Source organism: Pundamilia nyererei, unplaced genomic scaffold (genome assembly GCF_000239375.1).
Source record: "Pundamilia nyererei isolate P.nyererei 1_Seehausen unplaced genomic scaffold, PunNye1.0 scaffold00026, whole genome shotgun sequence".
In the NCBI taxonomy this organism is placed as follows: Eukaryota; Metazoa; Chordata; class Actinopteri; order Cichliformes; family Cichlidae; genus Pundamilia; species Pundamilia nyererei.
Genome location: NW_005187427.1, coordinates 1749897 through 1765477, shown reverse-complemented (window position 1 = coordinate 1765477; position 15581 = coordinate 1749897). Strand labels below are relative to the sequence as shown.

General features: G+C 37.9%; 1 protein-coding gene across 1 annotated transcript in view; it reads right to left on the bottom strand.

The window, feature by feature from the left end:
* Positions 1 to 15581, bottom strand: part of stk10 (serine/threonine kinase 10) — a 37111-nt gene that overhangs the window by 8980 nt on the left and 12550 nt on the right. The window contains exons 3-9 of the mRNA XM_013909530.1: positions 12054 to 12102; positions 11316 to 11465; positions 8794 to 8866; positions 7790 to 7984; positions 7073 to 7154; positions 2780 to 2914; positions 46 to 399 (exon numbers count right to left, since the gene is read on the bottom strand). Coding sequence (XP_013764984.1) covers positions 46 to 399; positions 2780 to 2914; positions 7073 to 7154; positions 7790 to 7984; positions 8794 to 8866; positions 11316 to 11465; positions 12054 to 12102 — 1038 coding nt within the window. The remainder of the gene's footprint in view (positions 1 to 45; positions 400 to 2779; positions 2915 to 7072; positions 7155 to 7789; positions 7985 to 8793; positions 8867 to 11315; positions 11466 to 12053; positions 12103 to 15581) is intronic.

The following is a 15581-nucleotide window of genomic DNA, read 5'->3' as shown; positions in this document are numbered from 1 at the left end:
CCCACTTCATAAATATACACGAGCAGAACAACTTTCAAAAAATACCTTTTCCTCCTCAAGTGTGGGTGTACTCTTCCCATCCTCAATACCAGAGTCTGAGAAGGTAGTCTTGGTTGAGGACTCACTCTCAGATTTCTCAGACTCGGATTTCTCAAGGATTTCACCCATTTTGTCTCCCACCTCATCTGGATCTTTCTTATGGACATTCTGCCGTGGCAGGGGTACAGGGACTGCCATGGTGGAGCCTGGTTCTTCCTCTGTTGATGTATCTGGCTGGTTCAGCTTCCTGGGGAATGGTACTGGTGCAGGTGAAGAAGGTGTGGTAGGGCTTGGGGTGTCCGGGGGCTGGTCACCTTCCAAACTGGTCTGACTAGTCTGGCATGGCTCCTTGGCTGAGGACTAAAGGAACAGTGCTGTTAGGTACTGGTGTGACAAAACATTTCATGTTCGTAAGTCATTAAGTCATGGGTGGTCTCCAAAATGTTAATGTTTTCAACCTTTGCTTCTGGTCAAAACACTAATGGGGAAAAAGAACCAAAAACATTCAGGCCGTTCACCTTTTTGCTAAGTAACTTCAATCTTTGCTTTAGTATGAATGCAGTCATTCCTGTTTTATACTTGCACATTGCTACTTTTAAGTGTGGCTTAGATGCAATGGCGAGGTAATAATTACAGAGGTGAAAAACCTACGTAAGTCAGGACAGACTGCCAGGACCTGAGAGTTAATGGCATTATCATTATCATTGCTATTATGAAAATCTTGATGCGAAATAATTCAGTGTGCACTCTTTCATTTTTGCATACAGCAGTGCGTTAAATGTATTTTATTATGCAGACAAAGCTGCACTTTACAAAAGTATGTGAAACACCTGCAAATATGCTGCAAAACCAAAGCCCAAGACTAACAATCTTAGATAAATTATATTACTGCAGTTAGCATGTACACAGGTAAGGGAATTACATCTCAGAAGCACCCTATCAAATCAGACTAGGAAAGAATTAACTGATTATGCAGCTCAAAGAAAGCAAAAAACAAAAATGCCAATCATTTAAATGATATAAATTAATTTTTTTTAAAAGAAAATTGCCATGCAACACTCATCAACATTAACCAGAAATAACGTAATGTTTATGTGCAAAAAGAAGATATTGCACAACTATGTATAACTGCAGAGTCATATCTCAGACATGTGAGACAAGAATTCTACATATGTGCACATCTCTAATCAGCAGCTCTGTATCAGGAACAGTCTCTTCTCCCTCAGGTAAAAACAAAACAAAACAAAAACCTGTCTTGATGACTCACAGCTTCACTAATGTCTAAGCAAACATCACTTTCTCACTTTGTGAGATATATATAGAAAAAGAGAAACTGTCTGGTTACTGCTTGTTTCGAAGTCAGCAATTTGTTACTGTATGTGTGAAAATGTTCCTGCCTGCAAATGAGAGGGAGCTTTATTTGTGCTTTCTTAAAAGAGATAAAGTAACTAATGATTTTATATAAAAAAAAAACAAAACCAGCTGGCGTCATACACAGAGAAATAATAACACAAAGTAAGATTTTAAGCAAACCATCTTGTTCAAGTACCATGAAATGTGGACCAGTGTACTTTGGCAGCATTTTAAAGGGGGTCACACAGATCATTGATTTGATTTAGTTACTTTATATAAAGATAGCCGATTCATCACACCTGCTTTTAAATAACTTTCCTTTCAATGATTAATGTACAACAAGGTGCATAAAGAAGACCTCCTACAGAAAGCTATTTCAAATACCTGTCCAGGTAAGACACTGTTCAATTGTCTAGATGAGAGTGTTTACTGTTCCACCATTTTCCACCAATTTGCACCATCAGTATACTAGAGTCACCCAAATAAAATAAAATAAAATAAAATAAAAAGACCCTTGAATGCCACAACATGTACAATAAGGAAGTACAATGTAAAAGGCCATTTGTCTTCATAGAGAAAGGACAAAAATGTATGAAAACATTTGTCTGATTACAGCATTTGTAAGAGTATTTCAAGGATCCTATAAAGACCTGCTATTGCTATGTAGAAATCCCCATGTTTTTGATTAAGGGTCAGAGTATCTTGGCTGAACAATAAGCAACCTAAAATAATTTACTCCTTTAGGGATTATGAGGCAATAGCTGTTTCTACAGGCCAAAAGCAGCACCTATATTTAACCATGTGCGGGTGTGGGTGAATGCCTGTGTTCCGTCTTCTGTTCCTTTGTTTGTGCTCAGGGCAGGCAGCAAACTGCACTTTCATCCTATGTTTCTGTCTAATCTCCAGTTCTCTGTGAATTCATGAATGACTTCAGTGGAATAAACCATCAATCCTTCTGCAGAAAGGCTATATTTAGCAAAATATGCTTTAAGAGGAGGTCAACGAGTCAGGACTACAAACGTGAGGCTCGGTGGTTAAGAAGGAACCTACGTGCTGGGGAACACATGCAGGTAAATGCACGCCTTTTTGTCATTATGTGTGCAAGTTGCAACTTAATTACACAGTCTGGACACTGAAATTAAGGGTAATTTCCATCTCACTGTGTGGTCTGACAGGAAAATGAGGAACGTCACAGAAATGCATTTACTTGTAAAGTCAATACCACTTCTACGTCAAAATGCATCCATTTTCTGTGTCATTATTATGTTTTTAATTTAAATCACAACATTAATAAATTAAACCAATTGAATGGAAGAGCATGGACTGCCCACTCTTGTTTTCGAAACACCAAAATAAAAAGGACAATGATAATGAACAGGTTTGGTACCACAGTAAGGTCCATGCCCTCGTCTTCCTCTCCTTCCTCTCTATTGTCTTCGATTTCCTCCATGACTTCAGCCTTGACCTCAGCCACCAGCTCTCTCAGCGGACGGTTGGTCGTCACCGATTTCACAAAAGGGTGCTGTAGATAGGAGAAGAGACAGTTATTAAGGCTGATCAGAAATTTATTTTAGGGATAAATAATATAAACACTACGCATTTAGTTATTGCCTAAGAGTGAGGCTGACTAAAAGGCTTACAACCATGAAGCAATATTTGCACAAAACACAAGAACAGGTATTTTCCACAGGTTTAAATAATTAGCAGATGACACCATTCTGCAACATCTCAACTTTCAATGATATCAATTTCTTTTCAAATAATCTGTAAAACTTTAAAATGCAAAATGATGGATCAAGTGAAATAAAATTCTGGTGCTTAAAAACGATACACTAAATGGAACCAGAGGAGAAGACAAGACAACATACTTTCACTGCTGGGAAACTCTATCTGACACCTGCCAGTTCCTGCGCAGCATTAACAATGGGAACATCGCAATACAACTCTCCACTTGAGGCAACAGTTTATTCTAACAGAATGCACCTAAAATAGCAACCAGTCTTCAACTCTACTATGTCTAAAAAGAAAATGCATGTTTCCCCGTGCTTCAAGTAAGGCAATAAGAACGCTGTAACAGGAATATAAAAAAGGCAAATTATAAGTTGAGTGCTGCAAGGATAAAAAGCTGATCATCTATTATTTAGATGCTTTGCACTCCTGTGTAATTTAACTGGAACAGCTGACAAAGGGGAAAAGTCTGCAAGGGGTGCTGGACCATGAAGTGTGTAGAAGTCAGTGTGTGTTGTGAGCCTCCACAGTTGTAGGTTCAGGAGCTTGCTTGTCCTTGAGGACAGCATTACGCTTGAGTTTTAAGCTTCTCCAATGACAAATAACAGTCAGCTATTGCCTAATGAGATGTACACAAATGAGTGACTATTTGACTATTTGTGAGGCAAAATATGAATGCATGGATAAGTTGTATGCTTAAATGCATAGTGTCTACATTTGGATGTCATGATTCTTTCTATGTCAGCCCATTTTATGGCATCAATTGACAACATGAGCAACACAAGATAGAGTTTTTAAATCTCAAACTATTGCTGCACAGCCAGCCCTTTTTGATTTAGTGATTTTTGTAAGAAGAACATCAACATGAGTGATGCAGCAACGCTGGTTAATTAAAGACAAACTTCAACTGAAATGGCTCCGATTTCAGCAACCACACGGCCACATCCTCTGTAATCAGCCAACAGATTTATCTTAAAGCCATGTAAAGCTGTGGCGTAAACAAGTCACATGAACATATGGTGATGGCAGTGAATGCTTCAATAATAATTCAGTTTGTCATGTTTGGTAGAGGCAGTGTTGCAATAAATGCATGTTTAAAAGTGAAAGGAGCTAAAATAAACTCAACTTCTGTTTCCACTATCTCAATTCGAAAATTGCAGAGAGAGGCTTTTTGGAAGTAAAATTTCAGACATGTTTTAGATTTACATTAAGCCTAAGCAAGGTGAAATACTGGAGAAAAGAGTTTTAATGTGAGAAGCACTACATTAGAAGTACTCCAATTCTGAGAGAAAATAAGGCATCTTATTTTTTAATATGTTACACATCCAGCAAGGTATTTAAGGCTGGGAACTGGCAACTAATTTCATAATCAACTCATGGTTGTTGCTTTCTAATTAAATTAGAGAACTATGAGAAATGTCCAGTTACAAATTCATGAAACCCACAGAAATATCAAAACATCTTTATATCAACTGCTTTAACTAAGAATCCAAAATTTCTGATTTAAAAATGTTTCTCAAATGTTAAGAAAATCAAAACTAACTTATAAAGCCATAAAAACGACTTGAAATAAATTCAATTATGTCAATTATCTAATCATTGTTGCTTTAGTAAAGCTCTTTATTTCATTTGAATGCCTACTGAAGATTATAAAAGATATTTTTCTCCCATTGCCATTGAACTTATATGAGGAATGAGTATGAGTAGCTAGTAACTAAAAAAGTAGGAGTAACTGTAGCGTCAAGCACCTACAGCAGTAAACCTCTGAGAAATCTGCTTTAAGCTGTATAATCCAATAAATTATACCAGACCTCCCATACTCCAGGTAAACACATCCTCACTGAGGCAAAACACAGGGCAAAAAGACTAAGTGTTAGCACTGGTGCCTTGTTACACAGATATAGATGTGTATCAGTGGATATATGCACCATTTTATAGGTTTCGCATTGCTTTAGACAGAGAGGGGGGAGATTTGGTGCGCATGGCTTTGTATAAAGATTAAATGTGCACAATATGGACCATTAGGTGACTAGAAGAGAAACCTGCAAAAAGGTCAGGTGTACATGCACAGGAATAAAAATAAAGTGTATGCTTTTGTCCCTCCATCTTTATGGACAGTTGTAGATCTTGAATGATGTAAATTTAACTAGTTATAAAATTTTCATTTTTGAAGGAGGGTTTGGCAGTTAAGACCGTTTTTAGGGTTAGGACTTTAATAAGTTAAGTTAGGGGTAAGAATTTTACTGGGCAAGGTGCAATTTTGGTACTCAACTGACTTGACTTTTATTAACCCAAATTTAGTACTTTAGGACAGATTTCTGTCTCAAAGAAGTTGTTTGCAGAATTAGAAGATTACACTTTTGTTTAAGATATACTCTATTAAGTTTAGACAACCAAGATTAACTCAAAGTTCAAAATGTGCTACATTGTTCTACTTCAGAAATGTTTATATGCTTTCCAGGGCAGCTCTGCCAAAAACACCATAAAAATCCTGCACATGAGAAACTATGGGAGGAGACGCTGGATTCAATATAATACTAGTCATCCAGATGGTCTCCCGGCCAGCCACACACCCACAGTGACTGATACTGTGTCATGTTTTTTTGTATACATTCCTTACAGCCGCATATGTGGGACAGACGCAGAGTAATTATGGCAAAAAAAAGGGAAGAGGCTAAAAAGATGTTTATAACAAATTCTTGTTTCCTGTGAAAAGCTTAGTGACAAAGACTTTGCAAAGCTTTATTTTTATATCCCTTATTTAGTCTATCCAGCACCAGGGATATTTTTTATGACTTTTTTATTCACCTGTATTTTTCCACATCTGCTCACTTCACCCTAAAGCCTGTAACATAAACTGACGGTAACTCCCGGCAAAGTGACATGATGCAACATCCATCACAAAGCCTCAATCTGACCACGCCCACAAGTGCCTACAGCTGTTAGGAGGCAGCGGACATGATAAACATCTAAAACTTGCAGCACAGCACCAAAAACTGGGCCGCGCCTGTCTCTTTCCCTCCCCACTAGAGAACACATGGAGAATTCCCTGCAGGCCTGACTAGGGTTTTCATCTTTGCCTTGCTCTAATTGGCCAAAGGTGGCAAACTCAAGTTAATCCTGGCACACCATTGGCTGAGAGCAGGAATGTAAATAGCTGGCAGCTCCTCAGCTATGGGATGCAGACAGGAAACTGTGGCTCTGAATTTTAATAGACATTGCTCTTGTTCTGTAATCCACACCCTGCTCATGGCTTTGCTCATTCTACTGGCTCTGAAATCTAGAGTCTGATTGAAGCTCGTCTTTAGATATTTGCATTTCATTGCCACAACTTAGAATTACCATATGATGATGCCTTTAACAATCAATAAAACAGCTGCTTAGAACCATGTCTGCCCGGGATCATATGTATAGTGAAGTCTATAAAAGGCATCAAATAAGCTTGCTGACGAATACAAAATATGGTCAGAATCTGGATTCTGTTTCTGAGATGAATAATGTCGAAAACATTTTTGTAGGGTAATATTTTTTTTTGAGGGTAGGGTGGGGGCATTCGCGAAGAGGCCAAAGCTTCTTATTTCTTTTGTCCTTCCCATCTAAACCGTCAAGGATATTTTATGATAGTGTCTTTATTCAGGATCCTTTACCATTACATTTTGGCTACTGCACATTTTCTACCTAATAATTTTTCACTTTTACACTATCAATTTCTTATAAAGCGTTTCATTTTCACCTGCATGCCTGTGCCCGCCATGGAACACCAACCTGGCACAGATCACTGTATTCAGGTCTTAAAATAGAAGATTAAACTGATCTGTGCGCGCGCGCGTGCGTGTGTGTGTGTGTGTGTGTCAGTACAAGACAAAGACAGAGTATGATGTTCCATTGTATGTCAAAGTGCAGCACTGTATAATATTCACTACTATTCAGTTACACACAGCATCAAGCCTACCTCCAACATTTGAGCTGCAGTTGGGCGAGTCTCTGGGTTTTTATCCAAACATTTCCGCAGGAAGTCATTAAATGCCTGTGACCTTGAGTAAATAAAAGAGAAAAGAAGTGAAGTGAAGAAACAGTTAAAACAAAAAATAATTTTAAGTAACATTTCCAACCATTTTAGACCATCTTTGTACGCAGCTTTGTTGTGCAAAAAAAAAAGAAAAGAAAAAAAGAAAAAAAAAGAAAAAAAAAGAAAAAAGGTCTCAGCAGGAACAATGAATCAGCGGCCCTTTCTAAATCTCCCTCTACCTGATAACTTCACTTTCACAGTAATAAATTCACTGCTACAGCGCATTTAATCTCATTAAAGAAAAGGTAGAAAAAAAATTACAGTTTGGCACTCATTTAAGTGCAGCCTCTGCTGGAAAATGGTTGGCAGGTGGAAAAAGGGAAGGACAATTTGATGCATGACTGTCTAGAGCAGATTACAGTATACCAAGTGTGCAAAGTACTTGGAAGTGATTGAAATTAAATGACTTGTTGAAATCTAGACAGGGAAATAAAAGTCCCCGTTGACTCCACTTGCCATTTTCTATCGTGTAGCTTATGAATCATGGAGGCAGGTTTCAAACTCCCCACTTTCTGGTTAACAAATTCCTCTTCGCAGCCTGTACATATTATGCTAGACGGTTGCAGGCCAAATGTGCAACAGCTGAATTCAGATTCTCACCATTTCTTTGGCTGCTCCAGGCTAGGAGGCTCAGACTTTGCGATCTTTAATAGCACCCTCATGGGATTGAGCTCGTGGTGTGGGGGTTCAATCTGCGCAAGCTCGATCAGAGTGATTCCCAAAGACCAGATGTCGGCCTTGTAGTCATATGGTGCATCCTTCATTGTCTCACACATGACCACCTCTGGAGCCATCCTGAGACAGATAAATAAGGTTAAACATTAAAGATTGTGGCATGCAAACTCCTCCACAAACGCACCACATGGTTCAGCACATAAATACTCTGTTGACTAAAAACATGCAGCTCCCCATGGGTTAAAAAATAAATAAATAAATAAATAAATAAAATAACAAGTAAAGAATCTAAAATAACCATCAAGATGTAATTAAGTAATAACACATACATAAATGTAATATAAATAAGATACAAATTTTGACTAAGTGTAGTCAAAAAAGTAGCATTTTAGATTAAGTTTTTTCCCCTGATCTGATCAGGACTGTACACAGTTATGATTTAATTGAGCTGGGATGGTGGGGATGAATGATAACCTGTTCTAGTAAATGTTTAACTGTCATATTGGTATAAAGGAAGGCTCAATGGAACAAGGTTCGCTGGGAATCATTTCTAATTTGGAGGAGCACTATTTGACAAGAATGAAGGATTGTAATGAATACTGACTGTATGCACAGTATCATTTTCTCTCAGGTATTAAGTGCTGTGAGCAGTCAAAAAGGGTTGACCCACTAATTTTAAAGTTCATAGATGATATCTTCACAAGTGCTATGTATATGAATTATATTAAAGTAAACATTTAATATAGTTGTTTTGCATAACAGTAATAGATTTACAGATAATGTTGCAAATCAGGGAGCAGGATTGTTATATGATAATATGGGATTTAGAAAAAGTAGAGTGTAATTTATATAGTCATTGAAGGCATTGAATGTAGCGTACTAAGCCAACCCCCCGCCCCCAGTGTTGCTGACTGAAACTGTAAACTTACCAGTATGGTGTTCCAATGAAAGAATCTCTTCTTTGCAACGTTTTGGTATTTTTTGCAGACACACCAAAGTCAGCTGCATGAAAAAAAGAAAAGCGAAAAGAAAAGTCACGTGATGGAGGAAAGACGTTCACTAGCATTTCACAGAAGGAAGGAATTAAACCAATTCAAAAACTTCCGGCTTTCTTTTTTTTCCACAACCACGCCCATGAGGTAGACAAATACTTTTTAGCTTGTAAAGCCATCCTGACTGTGTGATCTTTGGAGTTACAAATCCAGAAACAGTAAATTTATAGCAGTCCTATTTCCTTAAAAAAGTTGCCAGATTTCCAGATTACAGGGGTCTTGTTTTCACTTTAGTTTTTTCCTCCCGCCTGTCAGAAGGAATATCATGTGTACCATGCCGGGGTTAGAGAAGTGCTTGGCAGTAGCGCTTAGATTTTGCACACAAGGCAGCAGGGTCACATCTTCAATTACAAACTGGCATGTTCTATTATGGGTTCTTAAATGACTTTTGGTTTTGTAGACTACAATTCAAAATCTTTGGCTTCACTGTCAAATGCATCACTTGAAACAGTCTGAGCTTTTGCAGCAAGGATTTCTACATCTCAGAGACATTGAAATTAAGCAGTCCTTTTATTTTACATTGAATAAGAGTTAACACTATGTTTTTGGTAAAAACAACACAAAACAGATTAAATAGTTGTTCATTACCTACAACAGGGCTCTCATTATGTTCTACACTTCCAGGAACTAGTGCACAATAGCAGGTTTTAGCAGGAGTCCCAAAAGAACAGAAGTAATGTTAGTGGCAACCTCTATGCTTTTATCTTTTACCACTTCAATTATGCCCATTAGTCAGAGTTTATACTCATCAAATTCGAGGGTGTAAGTGTCAGATGCTGCTTGCTGCCTCTTGAAGCCAATTTCTGAGTTTTTCCTTTGTTCCCGCTGCCGCATGTCTACTACATTAGGGTCCAAGATTAACATCACTAGTTCAGTATTCGACAAAATAGGTAATATGCTCATCTTCCATTACAGTGCTGAACAATGTTTTCTTTGCATAACATTTTGATAGCAAAATGAAGTAGACCATTGACTTTAGAATTTATTATGTCAAGTCACTTTAAATTCTGACCAGTACTGTAGGGAGTTGTAGCGATTCTTGTGAATTGACGGACAAACGATGGATACAACAACATGGCATAACCGGATTGGCAAATCGTATAGGCTAAAAATAATGTTTCCTTCATGACGATAGCAGGAAGGCATGATACCTCTGATCCAATATTCATTTGCTTTTGTTTTTATCGTTACCTGGATACAGCAACAGGAATTATGAGCAATTTTTTTTTTGCCATCATCAACAATTCTTGGCACTGGTCACAACTGCTGTAAATAAGTTCGTAAAAGTCATTAAAGACTTTTTTAATCCAAAAAAGAACTGCATGAGTGCTTCATGAAGATCAGACATTTTAGCTGACCTCAAAGATAGTTTAATTGCTGTCTTGTTTGAATTAACATGTATTTAGATAAGTTTGAAGACTGTAAATGAGTCCATGTCATGACATAATGGGTTTACAGAGGCAACTCCCAGTGATTATAGGCAACTGTGGTGGAGCTGGAGAAGAATGTAAGCAGGAAAGATTCTTGGCATGCAGCTTAATGAGCACACTTTTTGACAAAAATGTGTCATATGAATTTCTTTTTTTTTGGTCTTAGCTCAGTAAAAATGATCAGAGAGCCAATCAGAGTAAAGAAGGTAAAACATCACGCCACAAACAGTTATCTAAAGTTTCATATCTGAGGATCCTAAATGTTATGCAATCATTTAGACAATTCAGCACTTGCTTACCTGGCACTTAGACAAAGCACTGCACTAGAACACCACACTTCAATCTAAAACAAACTAGAGTGTGGATCCAACTTTTGTCGTCCAGCATAAAATTTGAAGAATGTGAGGAACGCTTCAAAAAGCCAATAAATGAATAAAAATATGCAATGTTCTCAGATCACAGTTTTCCCACACAGTGCTTGCAATTCTCTGACAGCAGCAAAGGAGGAGTGCAGGACCTCTTACTGTGCATGTTATGTGTGGCATGCATTTATGTCAAAGAAACAATGAACCTAAAGATTAGCCAAGACCCCAGAAATAACCTTCAATGAGCAATGTGAATGATACATTAATCTGGGAATTAGTTCCACAATAATTAATTTAGCAGTAAAATGCAACAGTTGCAATTCACAAATGTTTTTTAAGAGTTAAAAAACTGCTCGAGTCAAATAAGAAAAGCAACCAATACTTTGTATTAGTCTGTACTATATTTTCTGCCTGAATATCAAATAAAATCTGAGTTTTCAAAACAGTACGGCAGTTTTCTGACTGTTTATACAAATGTGGTTGCAAAAACAAAACATCATTTTGTCCACCTTGATGCCTCTATAATAAAAAAAATGATCAATGCATTACACTCTGCTAGAAATGAAAAACCTGAACACCACAACATCTAAAACTAAACACTTACCCAGTTTGATGTCACCATCCAGCATTAGGAGGATGTTACCAGCCTTCAAGTCTCTGTGGATGATCTTCAATCCGTGGAGGTAGTCTAGCGCCTCCAACATCTGGCGACAAACTACCTGAATCTGGGGCTCTGTCAGCCCCCGATCCAACTCTGATATGGGCAGGAGAGGAGGAGAGGTTAGAGCAACAGAGACGGAACACTGCATCCTTGTAATTCATACAATCATGGCAAAATAAAGAGTACAGAGCTACCGTGTGAGCTCCATGAGAAAAAAAAAAACACTAAACCCACCATAGCAGATCAGGTAGTATTACCCGATAAGTAATCCCAGATTAGAAAAACCTTCACACATCCAAGATAATCCTGCCCTGTAGACTTCGTTTCATCTCTGTCTGTGTTTGGTTAGCTGCAGATGGGGTGCAGGCAGTTACGAGGATGTGGATTACCCAGTGAAAACACCAGGGGGATTTCCCACACAGGAGGACTCCACTATGTCTGACTGTTTCAAGGCTTCAAGGTCAAATTAATAAAGCTGTAGTATGATGCTCTTTTTCAGGATTTTCTGCCTGATAAATTTGAGATTTTTAAATACATATACGGTCATGAAAGCTAAGAACTAATTTTGACTTAAAAAAAAAAAAAAGACAAAAAAATAAAAACACTCTGAGGTGTGGAAACCAACTGTTGTTGTAAAAGAAAAATATTTTTAAATGAAAATACAGAGACAGAATGGCCTACCTAGCATGGCGGCATCCACAGCACCTCCAGGGCAGAACTCAATCATGATCTGTGGGGGGAGAAACTGGTGTTAAACTTAACCCAGGAATTATAAGTAATAAAACTGACAGCTGAAAAACAGTCAGTGAAAGTCTGTGTTTCATGAGTTTGAACTTAGCTGTTGATGAAGCTTTTAATGTGTCTGTGATAGCAGAGACATCAATATACTTTAAGATGAAGGATTTTCAGTGGGACATAAAACCAGAAAATCTAAATTTATATCAGAAGTGTGTCCTTCCTGTTAAATTATGTCATCACTACCTGTAGAGGAAAAACTGCCAAACACACATCAGTTCAGCAGTAAAGTAAAAGAAAAGGCAGATGGAGGAGGTAAAAACTGAAGCGGTTTCCTAAACGGAGTCTTATTAGCCATGTCCTCAAACACACCTATTAGAAAACAATAGTAAGATTGAACTTCTTTCACAGCACATACTTCATTTATAATTATGTTTTGAATCCAAAATTGAACTCTTGGTACTATGAAGCATACCTGCTGTGTGATCTCATTTTATTTTTTACAATCATCAGTCTTTCTTGCTATGACGACACTGCCAAAGCATCAGCCAGGCGCTGGACAAGGCGTGGAGTTTCAGCCCAGACAAACCCGCACAATGAACGACAAATACCAAAAGGTGAAACCACACCATTGCACGTCTGACGGTATGAAACTATGCATACCTCTGTGTACACGCGGTCACGTGAAGGCGCACATACTTTGCAAAGAATCAGAATATGAGGGCTGCCATTCTTGGCATTGAACACCAGGTGGAACAATGCTCTTCTGTCATGCTGACAAACTTCATTCGTTTGGGCTCTGCCATGTGTCATCAGCGATCTTCCATTTTGCTTAGTCTGTTTAAAAGTTAGTTTCATATCAGATTTTTAGTTTTTTTTAAATAAACAGCTGAAAGACTGTCTGGCCTGTGTATGACGCATGTTTCCAGCTTTTATATCTTTGAACTAGATCGAAGTTTTACCACGTGTTTAAGTTGTTTTACAGTAGCTAAAAACCTGTTTTAAGATTCCACTGTTTGATCAACAAAGAAGAAACAGAAATCTAACATTGGTCAGGTTTAGCATTTTATTCTTCAAGTATGAAGATTATTAAGAAAAAAGTTTCGCACACACTTCAAAAATTAACATTTCCTGTTGATTTGCATCCTTCCACCATTATGATCTGCTAAAGTTAAGAACAGAATGTATTATTTTAAAATGTGTAGCGACTGATGTGAAGTTTCTTCCCATCAATATTATCAGTATATATACACTCTGAAAATATTTTGTTTATTCTACATATTCTCAACACTACAGAGGGTGGTTAATCACACCTTTTATTACAAACCACATCCCTGTTCCTGCTCACCACTGCCCATTTTTTTCACTTCTGTTTAAAAACCACTCTCCAAGTTAAACGAACTGCACTTTAGTGGTAGCAGAAAGCGCTGGCCAAACTAAACAGCTGTACATTACTCGGCTGTGACAGAGGCAACTGGTTTGTGTAGTCATCAGTGTGTCTGCAGCAAAGATTTGTTCTCGCTGCGTGAAAGAATCTTGGATGATGTGTGATGCTGTGGGTAAAGAATGCGCTCCAACTGGTCAAGCTGCATGATATTCATAACCACTGTGGGCTGAACACACACATACACTCAGTGTCCCTGTGTATCTGAGTCAGAGTGAGACTTTAAAAAATAAATAAATAAATAACTAAACAATAAGCCAGTGTACTTCATCCCCTGTTTAAAGATATATCTCACATTTTACTCTAAAGGGGTGATTTTTTATCTTCAAGTGTCTTAAAAAAAACATTAGGACAATTTATGAGTGTCTTTTTCTTCCGAGTACAGCTGGACGCAACTTGATAAAGTCTACAAACCCCTAAAAGCTTTAAAATAAATGGAGCAGGCTTAGCTGACACCGCAGTGTTCCTCCAGTTCGCCACTTTGTACCTTCACAGTGATTTCTTACCTCAATTTAACAGACGGCAAAGGAAAGTAAAAGGCTATTTGCCAGCAAAAAAAATGTTATACAATCGAGGATAACTAAACCTTCAAAAACGCAGGGAAGGTGGTGTTAAAAACAAACAAAAAAACAAAAACAAAAAAAAAAACCCTTAGAAAGTTATCTTTCTTTGTCAAACAGTACAGCGCTTGACTAGAGTAATGCACTTACAATTTCTCACTGTATCTAGGACTAGGTACTGTCCAATGACCTATTTAAGATTATATATAATATTATGAATTCAATATAATTCAGGCCTACAGACTGTGGGTGATCTTGATTCCCTCAACCTAGCCATAAGCCTGTCTTAATGGGCAAAACTTGAAGAGTGTAGTGGCATTTAGGCTGCCCCCGGTCCACACACAAAAAAAAGACTTGACCCATTACCCACTTTAAGCCTACCTCATGAGTTTCTGACCACTGACACATTTGACAGCGCCAAGTTGCACATGCCTAAAGTAACACAGATTTTTGTAGTATTAGACCGTTTAGACATAGAGCGCTCAATAGGGGGAAAAAAAAGAAAAAAAGAAAATTTGCATAGCTAACTATGAGTAATACTAAGGGATAATGTACTTTTACATGCTAAATGATATGAAATATTCTCTTAGCTGTTTAAATCCTCTCTTCTCCTGCGTCTTTCTTTGCCTCTCCCTGTTTGTTCTTCTCGGTGCTGACATCAGCAATCCCATCTCCACGTTAAAGGCCCCGTTTTTCTCACGCTGTGGGCCAGACTGCCTTGCTAACCTCCAGACCAGATTGGAACAAACAGCCTCTCACTGTCTTCTCTCTTTGTGGTAGAAAGCAGAGCGGGTGGGTCGTCACTGGAATACACTGCCCAGTCCACCCAATTGGAGGTAACCAGGGCCTGACCACCAGTAACTACTGGGCTAATTGTTGTGCTTACAGCAATGAGGTGTAGAAACTTTTCCAGATTGTGCTCTTGTAAAGACTAATTACAGACAACCAGTTGTCACTTCAGTGACAATCTTTAACACAGATACTTTACATACATTTTAAAAACATTTCCAATACTTTTAAGACACTGAGTGTAATTATGTGTTAGACAAAGAAACACATTAGTTACTGGAGACAGCTCAGAATTCACATGACAAACAAGGCCTGTTACTCTGAAGCCACAAAACACAGGAAACGTGTGGTCTGAAAGCAACAGGCAGAGAGGTATGTACATTTAACTTATCAAGCTAACCTAACAGTTGCACAGGGTCCAGCTTTGACTCATGGGCAATGTTCAACCCCCTCCACATTTTATTTAGGTCAACTACTAAATTCATTGTTGGTTTAATGCATGTATGCAATAAAGCATAATTACATTGTGAATTAGCAATTTTTAGTACATTAATTCTTTATTAAAACATGAGTTTGGCTTTGTTGCGTTACACCTCTGGTAAAGTTTTGACTGATCAGCAGTTCATTAAGTGTTAACTTGAATTTTAATAGCTTACGAGTTCTGTCATGCTTGATTTAAGG